The sequence below is a fragment of the Colossoma macropomum genome, unplaced genomic scaffold (assembly GCF_904425465.1).
Source record: "Colossoma macropomum unplaced genomic scaffold, Colossoma_macropomum, whole genome shotgun sequence".
Taxonomy (NCBI): Eukaryota; Metazoa; Chordata; class Actinopteri; order Characiformes; family Serrasalmidae; genus Colossoma; species Colossoma macropomum.
This window is the reverse complement of record NW_023495092.1, coordinates 832-23,828: the sequence shown is the minus strand read 5'-3', so window position 1 is coordinate 23,828 and position 22,997 is coordinate 832. Positions and strand designations below refer to the sequence as shown.

Below are 22,997 nucleotides of genomic sequence, written 5' to 3'. Positions count from 1 at the left end.
TGTTTGACCTTTTTGCTTCGTTTGACTCCGTTTTTGACTATTGCCTATTCCTTTGGTACTTTCGCTTGTGTGTATGATCTGTGTTCTGACTTTCGGACTGTTTTTTGACTACGATCTCTGTTTTTCCCCTTTTGACTACGGCCGCTTGGTTTTTATTAAACCATCTGCACTCACCATCCGCACACGTCTGGTTTTCTGTCCGAGCGTTACAGAATACCTCGCCACTATGCAGACGGCGGACCAGGAAGCTTTGCAAAAAGCTCTCGCTGAACAAGGACAGCTTCTGGGACGACATCAGCATGTGCTCTCCGGAGTAACTCACTCTCTGGAATCGCTGGCTCATCAACAAGCGGAGCAGCAGGCGCAGTTGGCTCAGCTCGTCAATAGCGTGAAGGAACTGACCAGTCAGCTCCATAATATGAGCCTCACTGATCAAACTGATACCGCCGCATTGTCTACCAGCGCAGCAGAAGCCGGATCGGCCGTCTTTCCGGTTAGTAAACCCGACAAGTTTGGAGGAGATCCTGATAAATGTCGGGGCTTCCTACTGCAGTGTGCGGTATTTTTTGATAATTCTCCTGCTAGCTCTGACCAAGCTAAGATTTCGTTTGTGATATCCAGATTAACAGATAAGGCACTGGAATGGGCAACAGCCAGTTGGTCTAGTCTGCATCGTTTATCGTATCTTCAGTTTGTGAAAGAGTTTAAGACTGTATTTGACCACCCTTATGAGGGTAAGGTTAGTGGAGAACTTTTGTGTCATTTACGCCAAGGGAATCGATCGGTAGTGGATTATTCACTGGAATTTAGAACTCTTGCGGCTAGCAGTGGCTGGAACGAGGCAGCTCTTCTTGTCATGTTTCGTCAGGGGCTCAACACGGACGTTTTGAATGAACTAGCCAGTAAAGACGATGATCTTACGTTAGACCAACTTATCACTCTGGCTATTAAGCTCGACCACCTCTTGAACTCCAGAAAGAGAAATAAGAGCTTAAGACCCTCACAAAACACACAGCCCCATGTAAGGATCACAAGAGAAAATCCTGACCTCCCAGAACCCATGCAGTGTGATTCCTCGCGCATATCACAAGAGGAGAGACGGCGCCGGATCACCAATCATCTTTGTCTCTATTGTGGTCAAGCAGGACATCAAGTTCGAGACTGCCGCTCCAGACCACAGCAAAGCAAGGCACCAACCCCTGGACAGCACGTGGAGTTCACTCCACGTGCTAATGTGGTGAGTGTTCCCACAAAGGGGTTGGTTTCTAAATCAGTGATTTTACCAGTTCAGATATGCTTTCATCCAAACTCTCTTGTTGTTTCAGCGTTGATCGACTCGGGGGCTGAAGGGAACTTCCTCCACGCTAGGATCGTGGAACAGCTGCAGATTCCTGTCAAGAATCTTCAAACAGCTCTCAAAGTCACCGCTTTAGATGGAGACCCAGTGGGACTGAGACCCATTACCCAAGTAACGGTGCCTTTGGAGACCAAGGCCAGTGCCCTACACTCTGAGAAACTTTCATTTCTTGTTCTGGAACAATCAGACTTTGAAATGATATTAGGGCTCCCATGGTTGGAGAAACACGATCCTACGATTTCTTGGACTGAACATACTGTTACTCACTGGTCTGAATATTGTCTTCAGAACTGCATTCACACCCCTGCCATTTGCCTTAGGTCTACCACCATAGAGAGCCCCAACTCTGATTCCCCTTTTGAAATACCCCATGAATACATAGACTTAAAGGAGGTCTTTAACAAACAAAACGCGACAAAATTGCCTCCTCATAGGCCCTATGATTGTGCCATAGAACTCATAGAGGACCCAGTACTACCTAAAGCAAGAGTATATCCCTTGACACAAGAAGAACAAAAAGCACTTGATGTGTATATTGAAGAAGCCTTAGAACAAGGGTTTATCCGGCCCTCCACCTCTCCTATCGCCTCTAGCTTTTTCTTCATTAAGAAGAAGGACGGTGGGTTACGTCCATGCATAGATTACAGAGCCCTTAACCAGATTTCCAAGGCTTATCCATACCCCCTACCTCTAGTACCAGTAGCACTGGAGCAGCTCCAGGGTGCTAAGTTTTTCACCAAATTAGATCTCCGTAGTGCCTACAATTTAATTAGAATTAAGGAAGGTGATGAATGGAAGACAGCGTTTTTGACCACAAGGGGGCACTATGAGTATCTGGTGATGCCATTCGGGCTCTCTATCGCCCCCTCGGTGTTCCAAGCCTTCATAAACGACATCCTCAGAGACATGCTGGGACACTTTGTAATCGCCTACTTGGACGACATTCTAGTCTACTCACCTTCCTTTGATACCCATGTACAGCATGTTCGAGTTGTGTTAGAAAGACTATTAGAGAATAATTTGTTCCTAAAAGGGGAGAAGTGCGAATTCCACCTCCAGTCTGTCTCATTTTTAGGGTACATCATCAGTCAACAAGGAATTGTCATGGATGACCACAAGGTGGAAGCAGTGGTCGAATGGTCACAACCCACTTCAGTAAAGGAGCTGCAGAGATTTTTAGGATTTGCTAATTTTTATCGTAGATTCATCAGAAACTTTAGCTCCATTGCATCCCCGCTGACTTCACTTTTAAAAGGAAATCCAAAGAAGATCACATGGAATGGACAAGCAGAGAAGGGCTTTCAATCTCTCAAGGAGGCGTTCACCACCGCACCCATTCTTAATCACCCTGATCCCACACAACCTTTTGTGGTGGAGGTGGACGCATCAGAGACAGGGGTAGGCGCAGTTTTATCCCAGAGGACGGGATCTCCGGCCAAGCTACACCCCGTAGCATTTTTCTCCCATAAATTGTCACCCACGGAGAGAAACTATGGTATAGGGGATAGGGAATTATTGGCTGTCAAGCTAGCGCTAGAGGAGTGGCGCCATTGGTTGGAAGGCGCCAACCATCCTTTCACTGTTTTGACGGATCACAAAAATTTAGAATATCTTCGCACGGCGAACAGGCTTAATGCACGACAGGCTAGATGGTCGCTTTTTTTCTCACGTTTTAAGTTCAGTATTACTTATCGACCAGGGTCTCGTAACACCAAAGCTGACGCCCTATCCAGGAAATATCAACACGAGACGAACCATTTGCAGAACGAGACCCCAGAAAGGATCCTTCCTCCTGAGGTGAACATTTCGTCTATTAGGTGGCAAATAGATGAGGAAATAGAGAAGGCTTTGTCCCACACGCAAGTACCCGAGCATTGTCCCCCAGAGAAACTGTATGTTCCTCAGCCACTCAGAACTTCTCTGATAACTTGGGCTCATTCATCATTAACTTCAGGCCATCCAGGAGAAACCCGTACCCACAAACTGTTAGCTAATAGATACTGGTGGGAATCCATGAATCAAGACATCCATTCATTCATCTCTTCCTGTTCAACCTGTGCTCAGTGCAAAACACCTAAACTGTTACCAGCTGGGAAATTGCTGCCATTACCCATACCCAGTCGACCATGGTCCCACATTGCAGTTGATTTCGTCACCGACCTACCAGAATCGCAAGGTTTCACGACAGTTATGACGGTCATTGATAGATTTTCCAGAGGGGTTCGTTTTGTACCTTTTTCTAATCTGCCCAGTGCTTTTCAGACTGCAGAGGCCCTGTTCCAGTTTGTATTCAGGATCTACGGAATTCCAGAGGACATTGTTTCTGATAGGGGACCTCAGTTCACCTCACAGGTATGGGCAGCCTTTTTCGAGCATCTGGGAGTGTCACTGAGCTTGTCATCGGGGTATCACCCACAGTCCAATGGACAATGCGAGAGGGCTAATCAGGAACTTGGAAAATTCTTGAGATTATTTTGCCATGACAATCCTGCTGATTGGTCCGTTTATCTGAGTTGGGCAGAAATCGCACAGAATTCATTGACTTGCTCTTCTACGGGACTGACTCCTTTTCAGTGTATTCTAGGGTACCAGCCCCCTCTTGCACCTTGGACTGGGGTCCAAACAGATGTTCCTGCAGTGGATGATTGGATGAAACGCAGTGAACAGGTGTGGGAGCAGACACATCAACACATTGAAGAGGTACTGCAACGTCAGAAAGAACAGGCAGACAGACACCGGGGTCCGACTCCAACGTTCAATCCCGGAGACCGAGTGTGGCTGTCTACAAGGGACTTTCGACGTCCAGAGGGGAGTTGCCGTAAGCTTTTGCCTAAATATATAGGGCCTTTCAAGATAATCAAACGTATCAATGAGGTGACTTACCGTTTAGATTTACCCCCGAGGTTCAGAGTCTCTCGTTCATTCCATGTTTCTCTACTTAAACCTGTGGTTGCAGGGCCCATGGATGAGGCGACACCAGACGTGACGCCCCTGCCACCGGAGGTGATAGACGGGGCTCCAGTATACGCTGTTCGCAGACTGCTGGACTCCCGGAGACGGGGCGGGCTCCTGCAATACCTAGTGGACTGGGAGGGGTATGGTCCCGAGGAACAATGTTGGGTGCCGGCCAAAGATGTGTTAGACCCCGGTCTCATCCGAGACTTTCACAAACGGCACCCTGGCAGACCTGCTCCTCGTCCCAGAGGACGTCCACGCAAAAGGCTCACCGGTCCTTTGCCCACCCGTCGGAGGAACAACCGTGAGGATACGGTCCAGCGTCTCAACAGCTCAGTTTCGGCCCCTGTTCATCGACCCGGTGGTGGGAGGAGTGGTCGTCCTGGTGACCCTCATTCCGTGGCCCACCCGGACTCTTTGGGGGGGGGTACTGTCATGCATTCAGCTCCCTCTATGGAGGAAACGGACATCATCTCCCAGAATTCTCTGGGAGATCATGTGACTGAGAAGCCGCACTCGGAATCCGACTCGGATGTGAACTCCATTTCCCAGGATACTATGGAGTCTCATGTGACTTCAGACTCTCACAGGCGCTCCTATCAGCGCTCACAATCCCCTGAGTTTTGACTGCTTGCACCTGTGTTGATGATCATATGACAGGTAGTTTAGAGTAGATAAGCCCGGGCTTTAGATAGAATCACTGCGAGGTATTGTTTCTCTGAGACTACTGAGCGTTTTTTCTTCCTGTTCTGATTGTTTACCGTGTTTGACCTTTTTGCTTCGTTTGACTCCGTTTTTGACTATTGCCTATTCCTTTGGTACTTTCGCTTGTGTGTATGATCTGTGTTCTGACTTTCGGACTGTTTTTTGACTTTGATCTCTGTTTTTCCCCTTTTGACTACGGCCGCTTGGTTTTTATTAAACCATCTGCACTCACCATCCGCACACGTCTGGTTTTCTGTCCGAGCGTTACACTACGTAAAACTGACCCTGACCCTAACCCTAATCCTAATATCATTCCAAAGCGTAAAACTAACTCTCACCCTGGTGATGAACTTAACCATGATACTAATCCTCACCCAAATCCTAATACTGTTGAGAATCAATTGAATTGCTCTTAGAGTTTCAGTGATGTGTTCTCCATGTCATTGGCCCACTTTTTTTTTTTTAAACTTAATTTTTTATTTTATTTTCTATTGATTCACGTTCATATTAATAAAATACAAAGGAGGCAACAAAAAATAACAATACAATAAAATAAATAAAAAAAAATAAAAAATAACTAATTAATTAAAAAAAATTAAAAGTACATGACTTTTTATTTAAAATCAGCGGTTTGCAGGTTCAGCATTTCAACAGCAATCTCTGTTTACATACAAAGCCAGAATGATCGAAGTTCTCAGTTCACCCCGCTTACTCGGGTATAGCAATCCCATTTCATCCATTTTTCCCCCTCTCTCCTTTTAAAGATGTACAAAGTAAGTCAACATTTCCATCGAGCGAATATAAGTAACAATTTCAACTATGTATTTTGGTTACACCAAAATACATAGAATTAAATGACACCTCCACATTAAAACCCAAGATCTCAGAAATAAATTTCCCCATACTAATCCAAAAGGATTGAATTTTTGGGCAACACCGTACTACATGCACATGGTCTACGTCCATTACCCCACACTTCCTCCGGCAGGGGAAGTGGGCCCCAGTTAACCTTAATTTGAGTTTGGGCATTATAAAAAATCTGAACAGACTCTTCCAGCAAAAATCCTACTTGTGACCATAGTTCCTCTGGGATCTTTTCCTGTGTATCTTGTTCCCAGCGAAGTCTCAGGTAATTAGTAGAATTTTTATTCATTAAACAGATGGCTTGGTACAATTTGCCAATAACCCCTGTATTTCCTCCACCCCCATATGCATCCATAAAAACTGAGTCAGTCCTGAGAAAGGAATGGGCCTTTGACCTCTTTCATATAGAAGTGGCAAATCTGTAAATATCTAAAAAAAAAAATCCTGCTTACCAAGGTCAAATGGGTTGTGTAATTTCTGAAAACTGTCAAATTTCCTATTTGACACCATTTTACAGAGGGCATTAATACCACCTATAGACCACTGTCTCTATCTGTAATCATGCAATGCTGGAATAAAATGTGGGTTATAACCCCTTTATTTCCATTGATTCTGTATTTGCAATAATTCTTTAGTCCTGTCAAGACAACCTAAAACTGACTGTAATGGAATATTCATCAGTGAAAATTCTATATCCTTCCATTTCGCTTTATAGGTTGGATTGCAGCAAAGTACAAGTGGTCTTAGCTGAGCAGCAACGTAATAATCTTTTAAACATGGTAGCGCCATGCCTCCCTTCTCCCGCAGCAGCATCACGGTGGGATAATTTACTCGAGGCCTCTTTTCATTCCAAATAAACCTAGAAATTTGTGTGCCCCATTCTCTGAACTGTTGAGGAGGAATTGCTATAGGCAAAGCTATAAATAAATATAATAATTTGGGGAGGATATTCATCTTAACAGACCTTATTCTGCTGCCTGTATCAAGGGGAACCAAGGCCCATCTGTCCATTCCCTTATATATTTTTTTATTAAGCTGATTAAAGTTTATTTCCATTAAAAGTGACACATCTTTTGATAAGCGACCCCAAGATATTGAATTAAAGTTAATTATAAATAAAGTTAAAGCTTGATTAAGCTAATTAAAGTTATACCTATTTATCCAATTCTTTAGAAGGACAAAATTAAATGTAAAAGCTTTTTTGAATATAGAGTAATTACCCTATATTTTCAAAATATTCATCAATGACAGTACACCTGATCCTGGGTTTAGTAATGTCACCTGCACATTGTCAGCATACAAAGCAATTTTATATTCTGCTCCCCCAATGTTTATATCTTCTAAACCTCTGTGCTGCCTAATGATTTGGGCCAAGGGCTCAGTGTACAAGTTGAAGAGAGTCGGGCTAATCGGACATCCTTGTCTGCAGCCTGTCTGCAGAGCTATAGAGTCAGAGAGAGACCCATTAATTTAAATCCTAGCAGACGGTGATGATATCTATCCATCCCCTGGTATAAGAATTCCCAGCCACCCAAGTCAAAGGCCTTTTCTGCATCCAAACTAAGGATAATTGCATTATACTCCCTCCTATTAATAACATCAATAACATGAAGGGCTCTCCTTGTATTATCATGGGTTTGTCTGTGTTTTATAAACACGGTTTGAACCTCATCTATCAAAAAAGGCATCAACTTCTCCATCCTTTTGGCCAGAATTGATGCGTACAGTTTATAATCAACATTGAGAACACTTATTGGTCTATAAGACCTACAGTCCATCCTGTCCTTATCGTCCTTTGGTATTATGGAGGTAATCAACTTTGGTGGATATTCATCCGTGCCTGGTGATTTTCCTACACTGAGGGCCGATATTGCTGCATCACTTTCTTCTCTTGAAATTTCAGAGATTAATTCATCATTATGCTGTTTACCCAAAGAAGGGAGGTCTAATGATTTTAAAAAATGTTCTATATTCTGTTTGCTGGCTTTCTCTGGTTGAGTATACAATAATTTATAATATGTCTCGAAAGATTTCTGGATACCTTCTAATTTCGTTCGTTTATTTGGTTCAGGGTCTCTAACTTTATAATTTAAGCTACCTGCTTGTTGCTTACGAATCCTCCAAGCTAATAATTTTGCTGCCCGCCTCATAAAATCTTTGTTTCATATATCTTATTTACTTTTCAATCTCTTCGCTATGATTTTAGATATTTCTTGTTTAATTGGTCTCATTTGTTGGAGGACAGATGGGTCTAGAGTTAAACTGTGAAGCCATTCCAGGTCTCTAAGTTTATCTTCCAAATTCTGCAGTTTTTGAGTTCTTAAGTTTTTTAATAAAAGCCGTTTGAGCAATAATTTTCCCTCTGAGAAAGGCTTTAGCTGCATCCCACAGTATAGCTGGACTGACCTTTCCATTATTATTATGAATTAAAAAGGACTTCAATTCATCTGCTGTTGTGGCCTTGAATGTTGCATCATTTAACATTCCTGTGTTTAACCTCCATAGGTTTTTTTTCAGGGGTACTATCAAGATGTAATTTTAAATATGAACTAGGTTGATCTGATTGATTATTAGGACCTATACTGCAGCTATTAATTCTAAGACGGTCCTTTGAAAACATTAAGAAATAATCGATTCTCCAGTGTATGTTGTTACATGCAGAATAGAAAGTAAAATCTAATGTTTATCCATTCATATCTCACCATACGTCCATTAGGCCCAGATCTTGGAGCATATTCATCGAGATTTCTACAGAATTCTTCTTCCTCATTTTATTGGTAGTATCTACACTAGGATTCAATAACATATTCCAGTCTCCACCACAAATAAGGGTACCTTGAGTTTTAGATGCTAGTAAGTCAAATATTTTCTTAAAGAAGGCTCTATTGCATCTTGAGGGGGCATAAATATTTAAAAGTGTAAGTAACTTATGTTCAAGTTTACCCATGATTAAAACATATCTACCTTTTTTGTCTTTTATTTCAGAAATGAACTCAAAACTAATTGAATTTGGTATTAATATTGCAACTCCCCTCTTTTTCTCTGATTTAAATGAGGGAAAAAAGTATTGCAAAAGCCCATTTTTTTATTTCTCATGTTCAATGGATGATAAATGCATTTCTTGCCAAAAGGCTATGTTGATTTTCTCCCTTTTCAGCTTAGTAATCATTTTGCTCCGTTTAATGGGATTGTTTAACCCGTTCACGTTCAAAGACACGTTCAAAGACATTTTTGTTTCTCCAAACAACTTTCATGTACCTGCCTCAATCGACCTACAGACCTCATACAACACTGACAGACAAGAACAATTGCGCCTCTACAACTATTATACAATTCCAAAAAGAATGTAAACTGGGCTTCCAATCAGGAGGATTCACTGTGTCCTCCAGATCTGAGGGGAATTAGCTACATAATGGGGCCCCTCGTTAGCAGACTCAAAAAGTAAACCAAACAAACAAACCAAAATGAAATGGTGCTAACCAACCCTGCTATAGTGTTGTGGTGGAAGTCACATTATTGGTATGTGTCATTAGTAAGCACAAGACAATTTTTCTTTCCTTGCTTACTGAGGTCTTTTTTTCCCCTTCTTTTTCACTAACCTTTCCCTAGCGTCACTTACAGTTAGATCCTGTCAGCTGTCGGGGGGGGATTAGTCCTACTCGGTCTCTTCCTCTGAACTTATCCTTTCAAAACTGCAAAGTTTCTTCCTTGTACCTTCCTGGAACTTGGCTTTGTTCCCCACTTGACTCGCTCCTACTGTGCTCCAAGAGAGAAGCCTAGCCAGGGACTCCTTTGTGATGTCATCTGCTTTTTTCACCCGAATAGATCCCACTGGAACTCCTCTCCTCGCCAAATCCTCAGCCGCTTCCAAAGCACTGTTATAGGTGACCATGCCCGAGTCGGGGTGCACCTGCAGCTTGGTCTTTGGAGTTTGGTAGTGGATTTTGTTTTCCTTGAGTAGTTTCTTTTCTTCTCCGCTGCACCTCCACGTAGTCATAATCAAAGAACACACTTTTGTCTTGCACAAAAGTTTTCCTCTTCCAAGCAGCTTGTAGGACTTTTTCCTTGATAGTGAAATGCAAGAACCGAACCACAATCGAGCGTGGTGGTATGCCAGCTGGAGGCTTAGGGGCCAGTGTGCGGTGAGCTCTTTCAGTGCTGAGCTCCAAGTCTGAAAGGTCACCCAATTCTGTTTTGATTAAATCATCCACAAAACGGTGCATGGAGGTGCCCTCGACATTTTCTGGTACTCAGTATATTCAAATGTCCAGGTCCAACAGTTTAGCCTGCAATGTTCGTATGTTTTTGATGAGCTGGATTAAGGATTCTTTAACTCTAATATCCCACCTCTCTGCCCCCGCCATACTTCTCTCCAAGTCACTGTGTAGTCTCCCCAATCTGGCCCATAGCATCTGTTATTTTCGGGTTAAATTTGGTAGACAGTTCGTCCAGCTGCACATTCATATCATGTCTAAAACTTACTCAAAATTCAGACAGCTCTTTTCTCTTGTCTGATTTTAGGTCAGACACAGCTTCAAATATAACTTTGCGAATGGAGTCTAGCGTTACCACCACGCTCCCTTCATCGCCAGTGTCGCCATTTTCCCCTGATAGAGTTTCTCCTGTGAAAGCTTCGACTTCTTTTCCCATTTCTCACTCTGTGACTCCTCTTAAGGCCGAACTCATTTTTATGCTCACATTTAAAATGCTCACAGCTTCACAAAGAGTAAAAGGAGCACAATTAGAAGAGTCGAGAATACAGGCAACAATGATCAAAAACAGGAGTCAAACAACTATAGAACACTCATTAGATCAAAAGTGATACAATACCTTGCAAAATGTCTCTGCTAAAGCCCAAACTTATAAACTAAACTAAAAGGATCATATGACACAAAAACAGGTGAAAAGAATCAGTATTCCAGAGATTGAGAGCGCTGATTGGAGCATGAGAGAAGGTCAGGAGTCAGGTGATCTCCCAGAGGATTCTGTGAGATGGAGTCCAAGTGTTTCAGAGCCAGATGGATGTGTGACCCCTAATAAGACCAGAAATTGAATATAATCCTCAATCATTTACAAATTACAAATGACCACCAAATAAAGAATCCATTAAACTCTTTGATAAAGCTATGTAGTAAATCTTTAACATATTTGTGCAAAATAAACTCAAAAAAGGAAATTATTAGAAACCTCATGGGTGATACGCTCCCCAATTCACTGTAAAATGATTTGTTTTAACTTACATTAACGTGGCTGCCCTAAAACAGGTTTGTTACATTTCTATAAAAAGCTAACAGGATCTAAGACATAAAGAACTGATCTGATAACTCACAGTTTGAGATTCAGCACACTCAAAAAGGCAGGAATGCTACTTTTTTTTTCAACATTATGGGAAATTCCATTTTTACAGTTTGATACTGGACAGTAACATAAAACAAGCGGAACATGATTATATGTATTTTGATTTTAAGTGATTTCATTTACTGAGGGAAAACAGTTATCCAACACCAACTGGCTCTATGTGAAAAAGTACTTGCCCACTGAGTTACTCATCAATTAATGATATTAACTTGATATTTGGGATGAAGTAAAATAGACACACCCATACATGACTCCACATTTAGAAAGAGACTGGAGAAAAATGATATCAGTGGGAGAGCTGCAAGGCAAAACCATGGCTAACCAAGAAGAACATACAGGCTTGTCTCACATTCTCCAAAAAAACATCTTGATGACCCCCAAGCTTTTTGAAATAGTGTTCTGTGGAATAATGAGTCAAAAGTGAAATATTTTGGAAAACAGGGGTGCCATTACATCTGGTGTAAAGCTAAGTCAGCATTCCATAATAAGAAAACCATACCAATTGTGAAACATGGAGGTGGTAGTGTGATGGTGTGAGGGTGCTTTGCTACTTTAGGGCCTCAGTGACTTGTCATAATTAACGGAACCATGAATTCTGCTCTTTACAACAGGTTCCTACAGGAGAATATTTAGTCATCAACGATGATCTAAAGTTCAAGCATAATTGAGTTATACCACAACTAGACAACAATCCCAAGCATAAGAGTACATCCACCTTTGGATGGCTCAAACAAGATTAAGGTTATTGAGTGGCCTTGTCAAAGTCCTGACTTAAACCCATTGAGATGCTGTGACACCTCATGCTCAAAGGCCTTGGCTGAATCAAAGCGAGAAAAGAGTGGACCAAATGACTTTGAGTGTTTGGTTACAGTTATTCAGGCAAAAGATGGCTCAACCAGTTATTTAAGTTTAGGGGCAGTTACTTTTTTGTTTTTCTTCAAGTTCTCCTTGCCTTATATTACATTTTATATGAGTATCCCAAACCATGTTGTGACGAATCAGACTCAGAAACTTGAGAAGGATCAATATGCACATTTAATGACAAAAAGGGCAGTCCAAAACTCGATGTCAAAAGGCTAAGGAAAAAAGGGTCATAACAGGGAAATCAGTCCAAAAAGCCAGGCAGGCAGAGCAAAAGGGGTAAAAGGCAAAAGCAGAACCCAATAGATCAAGCAGAAGTTCAAAATACCAGCAAGACAGACAAAACAAACGCTCAGTAGTCAGACACAAGAGAACTGGCAATACTTGGCACTGACTGGCTGAATGGGAGGAGTATTTAAGGTGTGACTAATTAACAGATGAGGTACAGGTGGTTTGATTTGGGAACAGGGCTACATTTACATTTAGAGCATTAAGCAGATGCTCTTATCCAGAAAGACTTACAAGAAGTGCTTTGTCTATCTAGAGAAAGTATCTTTGCTAGTTACCAATAGGTTAGAGAGAGACCTGAGCTCAGAAACTGCTAGAAACAAAAAGTCACGGTTGATACCCAGAGAAAAAGGAACAGCGTTAAACACAGAACCGTGCTATACAATACATTACATAAGTGCAGTACAATGCATTACAGTCAATACTTAATTCAGTGCTCATTTAAGTGCTGTATAAAAAGATGTGTCTTCAGTCTGTGTTTGAAGACAGCGAGAGACTCTGCTGTACGGACAGCCAGTGGGAGTTCGTTCCACCACCTGGGTGCCAGTACAGAGAACAATCTTGATGCTTGTCTTCCACGTGCCTTGAAGGATGGCGGGTCAAGCCGAGCTGTGCTCGAAGGCCGAAGGGCTCGTGGTACAGTTCGAGATTTCACCATTGCCATCAAGTAGGTAGGGGCTGGTCCATTTTTGGCTTTGTAGGCAAGCATTAGGGTTTTAAATCTGATGCATGCAGCTACAGGCATCCAGCGAAGGGAGCGCAGCAGTGGGGTGACGTGGCTGAACTTGGGGAGATTGAAGACGAGCTGTGCTGCTGCATTCTGGATGAGTTGCAGAGGCTTGATGGCCTGCATTGGAAGACCAGCCAAGAGCAAGTGGCAGTAGTCAAGCCTTGAGATGACAAGAGACTGCACTAGCACATGGGTGGCCTCTCAAGTAAGAAAGGATCGGATCCTCTGGATGTTGTACAGGAGAAATCTGCATGACCGAGTTAGGTTCACGATGTCATGCCAAGACTTCTTGCCTCTACAGACAGAACAATCAGAGAGTTCTTGAATGGGATGGCAAGATCATGATGAGGACCTGTAGTTGCAGGGATGAATAGCAGCTCAGTCTTGCTAGGATTGAGCTTCAGGTGGTGAGCTGCCATCCATGAAGAAATGTCAGACAGACATGCCGAGATGCGACTGGAAACCTGTGTGTCAGAGGGTGAGAAAGAAAGTATAAATTGAGTGTCATCAGCATAACAATGATAAGAGAAGCCATGAGATGATATTACATCACCAAGAGAGCTAGTGTAAAGAGAAAAGAGAAGAAGACCCAGCACCGAGCCTTGTGGGACACCAGTGGAGAGCCTGCATGGAGAGGATGTGGACCCTCTCCATGTTACCTAATAAGAGCGATCCTCCAGACAGGACTTGAACCACTTCCACGCAAAGCCAGTGATTCCAAGGTTGGTGAGGATGTCCAGAAGGAATGTATGGTTTGACCATGTCAAAAGCTGCTGAGAGGTCAGAAGAATCAGGACAGATGACAGTTTTGCTGATCTTGCTGACTGGAGCTTCTCGGTCACTGCTATAAGGGCTAGTACTCTGGAGTACTCTGGTGGCCAATCAGTAAGTTGCTGACACATGTAGTGTGACAAATATGCAAAATTGGAGAAAACAACAGTGGCCTCTTTCCTCTCAGTCACCTGGGCTGAAGATAGAGATGGAACATTTACAGGACATTAGATTAGAAGGAGGAGAAACATATGAAAGAAAGTAATCGAAATACAGTGTTTGAATTTGAACAGTGTTTGAACTATTTTTAAGCTAAATGTCTCAGGCCAGCAGAGTGAGCTCCTGTAGTGGGGCTGACCGGCCCTGTGCAAGAATCAAACTTACGCCTCTGATACTAGAGACCAATGCACAACAAGGCATGTCACCTACTGTAGACAAACACAAACTCAAGTGCAGAGCTGAACTCAAAAAATGATCAAACTAGCAGAGAAAATTAGAGCAGTGAAAGGAATAAACTTAAAACACTCTGCAAAAAACAGAAACTCAGTCACTCTGAGGTGGATGTGACCTGTGGAACTATGGGTTTGAAAGCTATCACAACCAGGGTGAACTAGAGGGAGGAGCAGAAATAGGTTACAGAGTAGCATACAAGCAAAGTGTATTGAGATCACTTTTTCAGGCAGTAATAAGTAACGTAATCACATTTAGTAATTAAGGAGTAATTAGGGACTTATTCTTTTTTTTTTTAGTTACTACCCCAACATTGGTGGCCAAAGAGTTCCATTTTTCATCATTGATCAGCAAACAGCTCTTGCAAAATGTCTCTAGTTCATCTAGATGTTGTTTTAAATGTCTCAGACATTGATTTTTGTGATGAGGCCACAGGTCATGTTTCCTTCCAATTAAAATTTGGTTTACTTTAATAGTGATTATGTAATTTCCTGGATGCCTGTTCATCTATATAATAACTCTGTGATGTTTCCAGGAGGAAAATAGTTTTGCTTTGGAGTCTGGGTTCTTCACAAAATCTTTTGCTAATCAAATCTGAAGCTCTGAATCATAATGAGATTTTTATCATGTTGTAATTGTCAACATGTGTGTGAAGATGTGAAGATGTTAAGTCAGTTTGTGTTTTTGTTCCATCCTGTTCTGTGTCAGTGTGTTGATGTATATTGTGACCATCCTCCAGGCTGTTTGGTTTGTTTTGCCCTGAATGTGTTGCAGGTGAAATTGGGAGGTGGACCTTGGATCTAATTGGCTACTGAGACACACTGGTGTGCAGGTGTTTGAGTCTGTTTAAAAGGCTTTCCAATGTGGAGAGCAGGAGCCTCATCATCTACCTCAACTGTTTGTTATGGACTGGCTGGAGTCTGGTCTGTAACAATGTGGGGACTTTTTTTTTTGGCTGAGCTTTTTCATGGCTAGAATATTTGCTGGGGTTGGCATTTTTTGAAGAGGGGGAGGCAGGTGCGGTATGGTTGAATTAAAAATATTTCCTGTTAGCACTGGGCTCATATGATTAGTTTGGTTTTGTTTTGGTGCCAGTTTGATTCATATTTTGTGTGTTGGAAGCTGTCTCCCTTGGTAGGTACGTACATTTGGTCATGTTAGCCCTTTTTTGTTTTAGTTTGTTATTTTCGAATGATGATCGAACATCAAGCATGTGTTTTTCTTTTAAAGGCTTTACAATGTGGAGAGCTGGGGCCTGTTTTCTCTGTTTCTCTTTACTGCAGGTTTATTTTCTAGCCATCTTGGGGCTAATGCTGTCAGCAATCCAGCAGGTGGGCTTCAGTAGGGCTTTCTTTGTGTTTTGCAACCCATTTTTAAATAGATTGGAAAATACAAATCAAATCAAATCAAATTTATTTGTATAGCGCTTTTTACAACTGAAAATAAGGTTTTGCTACAACTTTCACTGATTGTCTCTATTAATTATTTGTTATGAACTGGCTCGAGGCCAATTCTGTACTGTAGCTGGGTTTTACTGTATGTAAATGCCATCTGTCCCTCTTTTTCTTTCCTTTCTGCAGATTGTCTGGCTGTATGGTTACAGATGAAGGCTGTTCTTCTCTGGCTTCAGCTCTGAAATCAAACCCCTCACACCTGAGAGAACTGGATCTGACTTATAATCACCCAGGGGAGTCTGGAGTGAAGCTGCTGTCTGATCTACTGGAGGATCCACAATGTAAACTGGAGAAACTACAGTGAGTTACTGACTTACTGTCTCTGTACACAGACTGTAATTATCCACATTACTGACTGTAATGTTTTACAGCATATGTGTTTGTTTTTGAATTGCGACTGAACACATTTTACACGCTGAGTTTAACTTCTTACAGACTGAACACATCTTACACACTGAGTTTAACTTCTTACAGACTGAACACATCTTACACACTGAGATTAACTTCTTACACACTGAACATGTTTTACACACTGAGATTAATTTTTTAAACACTGAACACGTCTTACACACTGAGGTTAACATCTTACAGACTGACTGAACATATCTTACACATTGAGTTTAACTTTTTACTGACTGAACACATCTTATGTACTGAGTTTAACTTCTTACAGATTTATGAAGAGCATATTTAGGCCATAATTCTAACTTCTCTCACACTCACTATCAAACCTCTCACGCTCACTATCAAACTCTCTCACACTTGCTATCAAACTCTCACACTCACTATCAAACTCTCACACTCACTATCAAACTCTCTCACACACACTATCAAACTCTCTCACACTCACTATCAAACTCTCTCACACACACTATCAAACTCTCTCACACTCACTATCAAACCTCTTACACTCACTATCAAACTCTCACACTCACTATGAAACCCTCTCACACTCACTATCAAACTCTCTCACACTCACTATCAAACTCTCTCACACACACTATCAAACTGTCTCACACTCACTATCAAACCTCTTACACTCACTATCAAACTCTCACACTCACTATGAAACCCTCTCACACTCACTATCAAACTCTCTCACACACACTATCAAACTCTCTCACACACTCACTATCAAACTTCTTACACTCTCTATCAAACTCTCTCACACTATCAAACCTCTTACACTCACTATCAAACTCTCACACTCACTATGAAACCCTCTCACACTCACTAGCAAACCTCTCACACTCACTATCAAACTCTCTCACACTCACTATCAAACTCTCACACTCAGTATCAAACTCTAAGGCGTTGTTGATAGAGAATGTGAGACTTTGACAGAGAGTGAGGGAGAGCTTGAAAGAGTGTATGAGAGAACTTGATTCACATTTTCTGATTGGTCCAGAGAGTTCTCATTTAAATTATCAGTTTCTGATTTGCTTATAGTCAAATACGCCTGTCCCCCACATTTGGTAGTCCACTCTTAAAAAAAGATGTTTCCTCAAGTGTCCTTTAGTAAAGACAGTGGTTCTATATAGAACTGGAAACACAAAAAGAACTATTTGCATGATTAAAGAGCTCTTTTCATGGTGAAATGGTTCTTCAGATTGATAGACAATGTGCTGTATACGGTTCTACATATGACTGAAGTCTTTTTAATGCTATAGAGATCCGTGTATCTTTGGGTTGTTCCATTTTCATTTCAAAAACAGTACTGAGAAACAGGAAAGTGGGTCAGTTATGGTTTTTTATTCTGTTATTATCAGTGGAAAAATCAGGAAATAGATTTGTTTCCCAGTTTCACAAACTAATCATAAACTTCATTATAGTGACTGTGTTACAGCTCCAGACTTAAGAATTAAAGCTCTGAGCTCCGCTGTCCTGTGTTCATTTTGTTCATATGATACTGTGGGGGCTCCGGATTTGGGAAGAGTTTCAGAGGCGCGGTATGCAGAGCTGAGCTGTGGCTCCGCCCCCATAAAAAAAAGGGACTGTGTTGTGGTATAATGTTGTTAGTGTTGTTGTTGTTCTGTTAGTCTAAAATGTATGTGTGTGTTATTTGTGTTATTCTGTAGCCTGTCCTGTGTCTTCTTCACCAACACACTCATCACTCATCTCACAGTGAGGCACCAACAACCAGCACCTTCGGTACATTAAACTAAACTCTCACTGCCAGACTCTGTGTTCGGCTTTAGATCCTGTTGTGCTGTTTGTTGTAAAAGAAAAGTGTGGATTAAACGTTATTTACACACAGAAAGAACCGAACAAATAATAATAATAAGAAGAAGAAGAATGTTTATTTATATAGGACCTTTCATACATCTAAAATACAGCTCAAAGTGTTTTACAATACAAAATAAAAACAGAAGAAGTAGACAAAAACATCAAAAATTAAAACAAAATATAATAAACAGATAATAAATAGCAGAACAAGAGCATATAGTAATAGTAATATTCCAGTAAAAACAAAGGAAACTAGTTAAACGCTAAAGTAAAGTAATATGTTTTTATCTGTTTTTAAAACACTGACACTGGAGGAGCCTGATGGATGTTTATTGGTAACATGTTTCAGACCTTTGGTGAATTAAAAATAAAACACTGCCTCTCCGCTCTGTTTAAGTTTCATACGTGGAACATGGAGAAGCAGCACTGGAGGATCTTAAAGCTGGATTAGGAAAATCATTTATCAGTACTCAGAGATGTATGAAGCTGCTAAACCATTAGAGATTTAAAAACTTGTAATAAAGTTTTATAGTGGATTCTAAAAGAAACAGACAGCCAGTGCAGTGATGCTAAAACTGGTCTAATATGATCCTGTTTTCTAGTCTGTGTTAAAATTCGCACTACTGCATTTTGCAAAAGTTGTACTTTGTTGGTTGTACTTGCAGGACAAGTATTCTGTGGTCTATAGTATCAAATGCAGCAGTTAAATCCAGAAGCATAAGTACAGAAACATCATTAGCATCAGCATTTATTGTCAGATCATTCACAACCTTCACTAAAGCAGTTTCAGTGCTGTGATTTGCTCTGAAGCCAGACTGGAATTTTTAATTAATATTACATTAATTTAGAAATTCATTAAGCTGTGAAAGACTATTTTTCAATTATTTTACTGGAACACTGGTCTGTACTTGCCAGGAATTGAGGGATCAAGGTTCTGTTTCTTCAGTAGTCGTCTTACAAGTGCTGCTTTGAATGTGTCTGGAAAAGTGCTGGTTTCCAAACAACAGTTTACTATATCCAGCACACCTGGACAAAGGGTGTCAAATACTTCTTTAAAAATGCTGTTGTAACAGGATCTAAAATACAGGTAGAAGAATTTAACTGCATGACAACTTTCTGAAGTTCTGCCTCAGTGATCTTTTTAAAACTATTCATAGTGTTTTGTTGTTGAATTGGTAGTTTTGGTGTGATAAAATGGTAGTTTGGAGTAATAAAATGTGACCAAATGTTAGTGATTTTTGTATTAAAAAAAACATTACATTTTGATGTTGAAGCCTCAGTGAGATAATCATTGGTTAATTTAGAATTTAACAGGTGATGAATTATTAAAAATAGAACTAAATTATTAAAATAAAAATAAAATTTGTTTCAGTTGACTAAGTTTTGAGTAATATTTCTGTCTTTTTGTTCATACTTAATTGTTATAAATATTAATACAGTTTTTAAGAATTTCATAAGGAATATTTTGTTTAGTTTTTCCTCCATTTCCATTGTGCTCTGCATCCCTTTTAAATTGGTTTATCTGTTCATTTTTCTATGGCATTTTTGTGGTCAAAGACTACAAGTCTAGAACAAATCTTAGTTTACAGTTAAAATTTTTGACAATGTCGTGCCCTGTTGAGTTAACAAGTAGAGGAGGTTTGTTATGTAGAGAGTTACTTAAAGTAGCTGCTGTTAATGTTAAAATACCGCTTTTCTTCATTTTTGTTTTTCAGAAGCAGACGTACTAAAAACCCACAGTAGAGATCAGAAATTGTGATATCAAGGACTTCATTTATATTAATATCAATTTCGTTTATATTAATATCAATTTATATTAATAAATAAACCTCAAGACTGACTAAATCTAAAGTGTGGCCATGAGTGTGTGTTGGACTAGTTCTGTGCTCAAAATCAAATGTGTTTAATAAATTCAGAAGCTTTTTTGTCTGAAGCTTCATCAACATGAACATTAAAATCACTGTGAGAAGAATCCGATCATGATTAGTTACACAGACAGTAGTTCAGACAGTTCTGGTAAGAAGGAGGTGCGTATTTGGATAGATGATAAACAACCAACAGCAACACTGGTTCCTGACCTTTAAGTAGAACCACAAGATATTCAAAAGAAGAAACTGTTCCAAATGAAATGTTTTTACAATTAAAAATACTGGAGAAAACACAGCTAGACCACCTCCCTTCTTACCTTCAATACAGAACAGATAAAATCATAATTCTGTTCAGCAGTTTCAATCAGGGAAACTGCCCCGTCTGAACTAAGCCAGGTTTCAGTATCGTAAAGTCCAGTTTGTGTTCAGAAATAAGATGATTGACAGTGCTGGTTTTGTTAGTTAGAGCTCTTACATTCAGCAGTGCTGTTCTAAAATCTCTATCTGACTCTGTTACGGTGCAACAAACTTACAAACTTCAACTAACTTTAATTATTTATTCCCTTAGTTTCTGAAGTTCGTACTGCATTTCGACTGCTTACTACAGTTTGAATAGAGAAGTAACCATTAGTACCAGATGAGCTGCTGTTTGTTTTATTTATTTCTCCATTTTTACATCACATTTTACTGATTCCTTTCTCGTAGTGCGGAGATAAAAATGTAGATCAGTTGAGACTTAGGTGGAGAATTTTTGGCCGACACAAAAAGTGTTCCAACTGTCAGTAAAACCCAAGTTATTGTCCTCAGTCCACCTTTTCAACCATTCGTTTAGCACGTAGAGTGTGCTAAAAATCTCTTTTCATCTTCTATACATTGGCAGAAGGCCAGAAACTACAGCTCTGGCTATTGGTTGTTCCTGTATGCTATGCAAAAGTGCTGTAAAATGGTCTTTTAAACCTTTGCTCTCTCGATCTTGTGATAAAAGAGAGGAATAAAACAGACACTTCACCTTTAGCTTTGCTCTATTGAGTTTGATTATTAGCTACCTGTCCTAGCAGTGTGAGTTAGAGTTCACTAGTTTATCACTTTGATTTAGAGCACAGAGCCTAGCTCTGTGAATTAGAGCTAATTATCCTAGCAGTGTGAGTTAGAGCCTAGGTGTGACTAGCATGTTTATCCAAGATGGCAGTGTGTGCACACGCTGCGGCTTCTCTCACTCCAGACGAAATGGTGTTTTCATGTTTTTTGTCCTGCGAGTGGTAGGGTTTTTGTACGTCTTCATCGCGTTTACCTGTCCTGAAGCACACATACAGCCGTGAGTTCCTGCTCGACATTGGCAGAACCTCATTTTGAAGAGCTACGAGCCTGCAGTTTGCTTAGGAGTCCAGCACCAACACCGCCCCCCACTCCTGCATCTCGCCCAGAGTGGAGGCGCCACAAGCGGTATGAACGGAAGCAGAAGAGGGGTAAGCGTGGAGGTATCCGAGCTAGGCTAGCGGCTAGCCCACACAAGCCGGCCATCCCCACCATAGTACTGGCCAACGTACGCTCACTGGACAACAAACTGGACTACATACGCCTGCTACGCACAACTCAGAAGTCTGTGAGAGACTGTTGTGTGTTTGTGTTTACGGAAACATGGCTCAGTAACAACATCCTGGACCACGCCATTCAGCTCGAGCGGCTAACATGCTATCGAGTGGACAGAGCCCTCGTTGAAGGAGGTAAGACCCGCGGTAGGTGGGCTTTGTGTTTACATCAATGACGCCTGGTGTCGAGACGCTGCTGTGGTCTGCAAACACTGCTCACCGTTAGGGGAGCTTATGGCTATTAAGTGCAGGCCATTCTACATCCCGAGGGAATATACGGCCGTTATAATTGTTGCTGTTTACATCCCTCCGAGCTCCAATAACAACAATATGAGTGAGGCACTGAATGAGCTGTATCAACACATCAGTGAGCAGCAGACAGCCCACCCTCATGCTTTTCTCATCTTGGCTGGAGATTTCAATCATGCAGACCCAAAGAGTGTGTTTCCAAAAATATATCAACACATAAACTTTCCAACATGGGGAAAAAAACACACAGGACCATGTTTACACCACCCAGAAAGAAGCTTACAAGGCCATTCCCCTCCCCCACCTTGGTGCCTCTGACCACGCCACTGTTATGCTAATGCCAGCATACAGACCACTGGTTAAAGTCACCAAACCAGTTTGGAAGCAGGTACACGTGTGGCCAGAAAGGTCTTCAGAGACACTTCAAGACTGTTTTAACACCACAGACTGGAATGTGTTTAAACAAGTGGCGACCTACAACAACACCACATATCTCCAGGAGTATGCCGACTCAATCACTGGCTACATCTCCAAGTGCATTGAGGATGTGACTGTTCTCAAGCCCATCACAGTCCAGGCCAATCAGAAGCCATGGCTGACAGGGGAGGTATACAGACCACTGAAGGCTAGAAATGCTGCCTTCTCAGCAGGAGACAAGGTGGGCCTGAAGGCAGCTAGGAACAACCTGTTCCGTGGCATCAGAAAGGCAAAGAGGCAGTACTCCAGGAGGATAGCCCATTGCTTCAGCGACAGCAGAGATACACAGAGCCTGTGGCGGGGAATACAGCCTGGCCTTGTGGTGTAGACACAACAATCTCTATCTGAACATTGAGAAGACGAAGGAGATTGTTGTGGACTTCTGGAGAATGTGTACCCAGCATGCTTCTCTGACCATCAACGGTGCTGCTGTGGAGAGGGTGAACAGCATCAAGTTCCTGGGCGTGCACGTCACAGAGGACCTCTCCTGGACCAACAACACAGCATCACTGGCCAGAAGGGCTCACCAGCACCTCTACTTCCTTCGCAACTGAGGAAAGCCAGAGCCCCAGCACCCATCATGTGCACTTCCTACAGAGGTACCATCGAGAGCATCCTGACCAGCTGCATCACTGTGTGGTATGGCACCTGCGTGAGAGCAGCTGCGAAGATCACTGGCACCTCCCTCTCCTCCCTCCAAGAGATATACAGCTCCCGTCTAACCCGAAAAGCCCTCTGCATGGCAGGTCATCCCACTCACCCACTGCACAGCTTCTTCAGCCTGCTGCCATCAGG

At 41.5% G+C, this 22,997-nt stretch overlaps 1 protein-coding gene across 1 annotated transcript in view; it reads left to right on the top strand.

Moving 5' to 3' along the window:
- LOC118801005 (NLR family CARD domain-containing protein 3-like) overlaps window positions 1–22,756 on the top strand; it is a 29,723-nt gene extending 6,967 nt beyond the window's left edge. Inside the window, exons 4-7 of the mRNA XM_036561178.1 lie at window positions 15,920–16,093; window positions 21,190–21,611; window positions 22,172–22,442; window positions 22,531–22,756. Of these exons, the coding sequence (XP_036417071.1) occupies window positions 15,920–16,093; window positions 21,190–21,611; window positions 22,172–22,442; window positions 22,531–22,756 (1,093 nt within the window). The remainder of the gene's footprint in view (window positions 1–15,919; window positions 16,094–21,189; window positions 21,612–22,171; window positions 22,443–22,530) is intronic.
- Window positions 22,757–22,997: the final 241 nt, after the last annotated feature.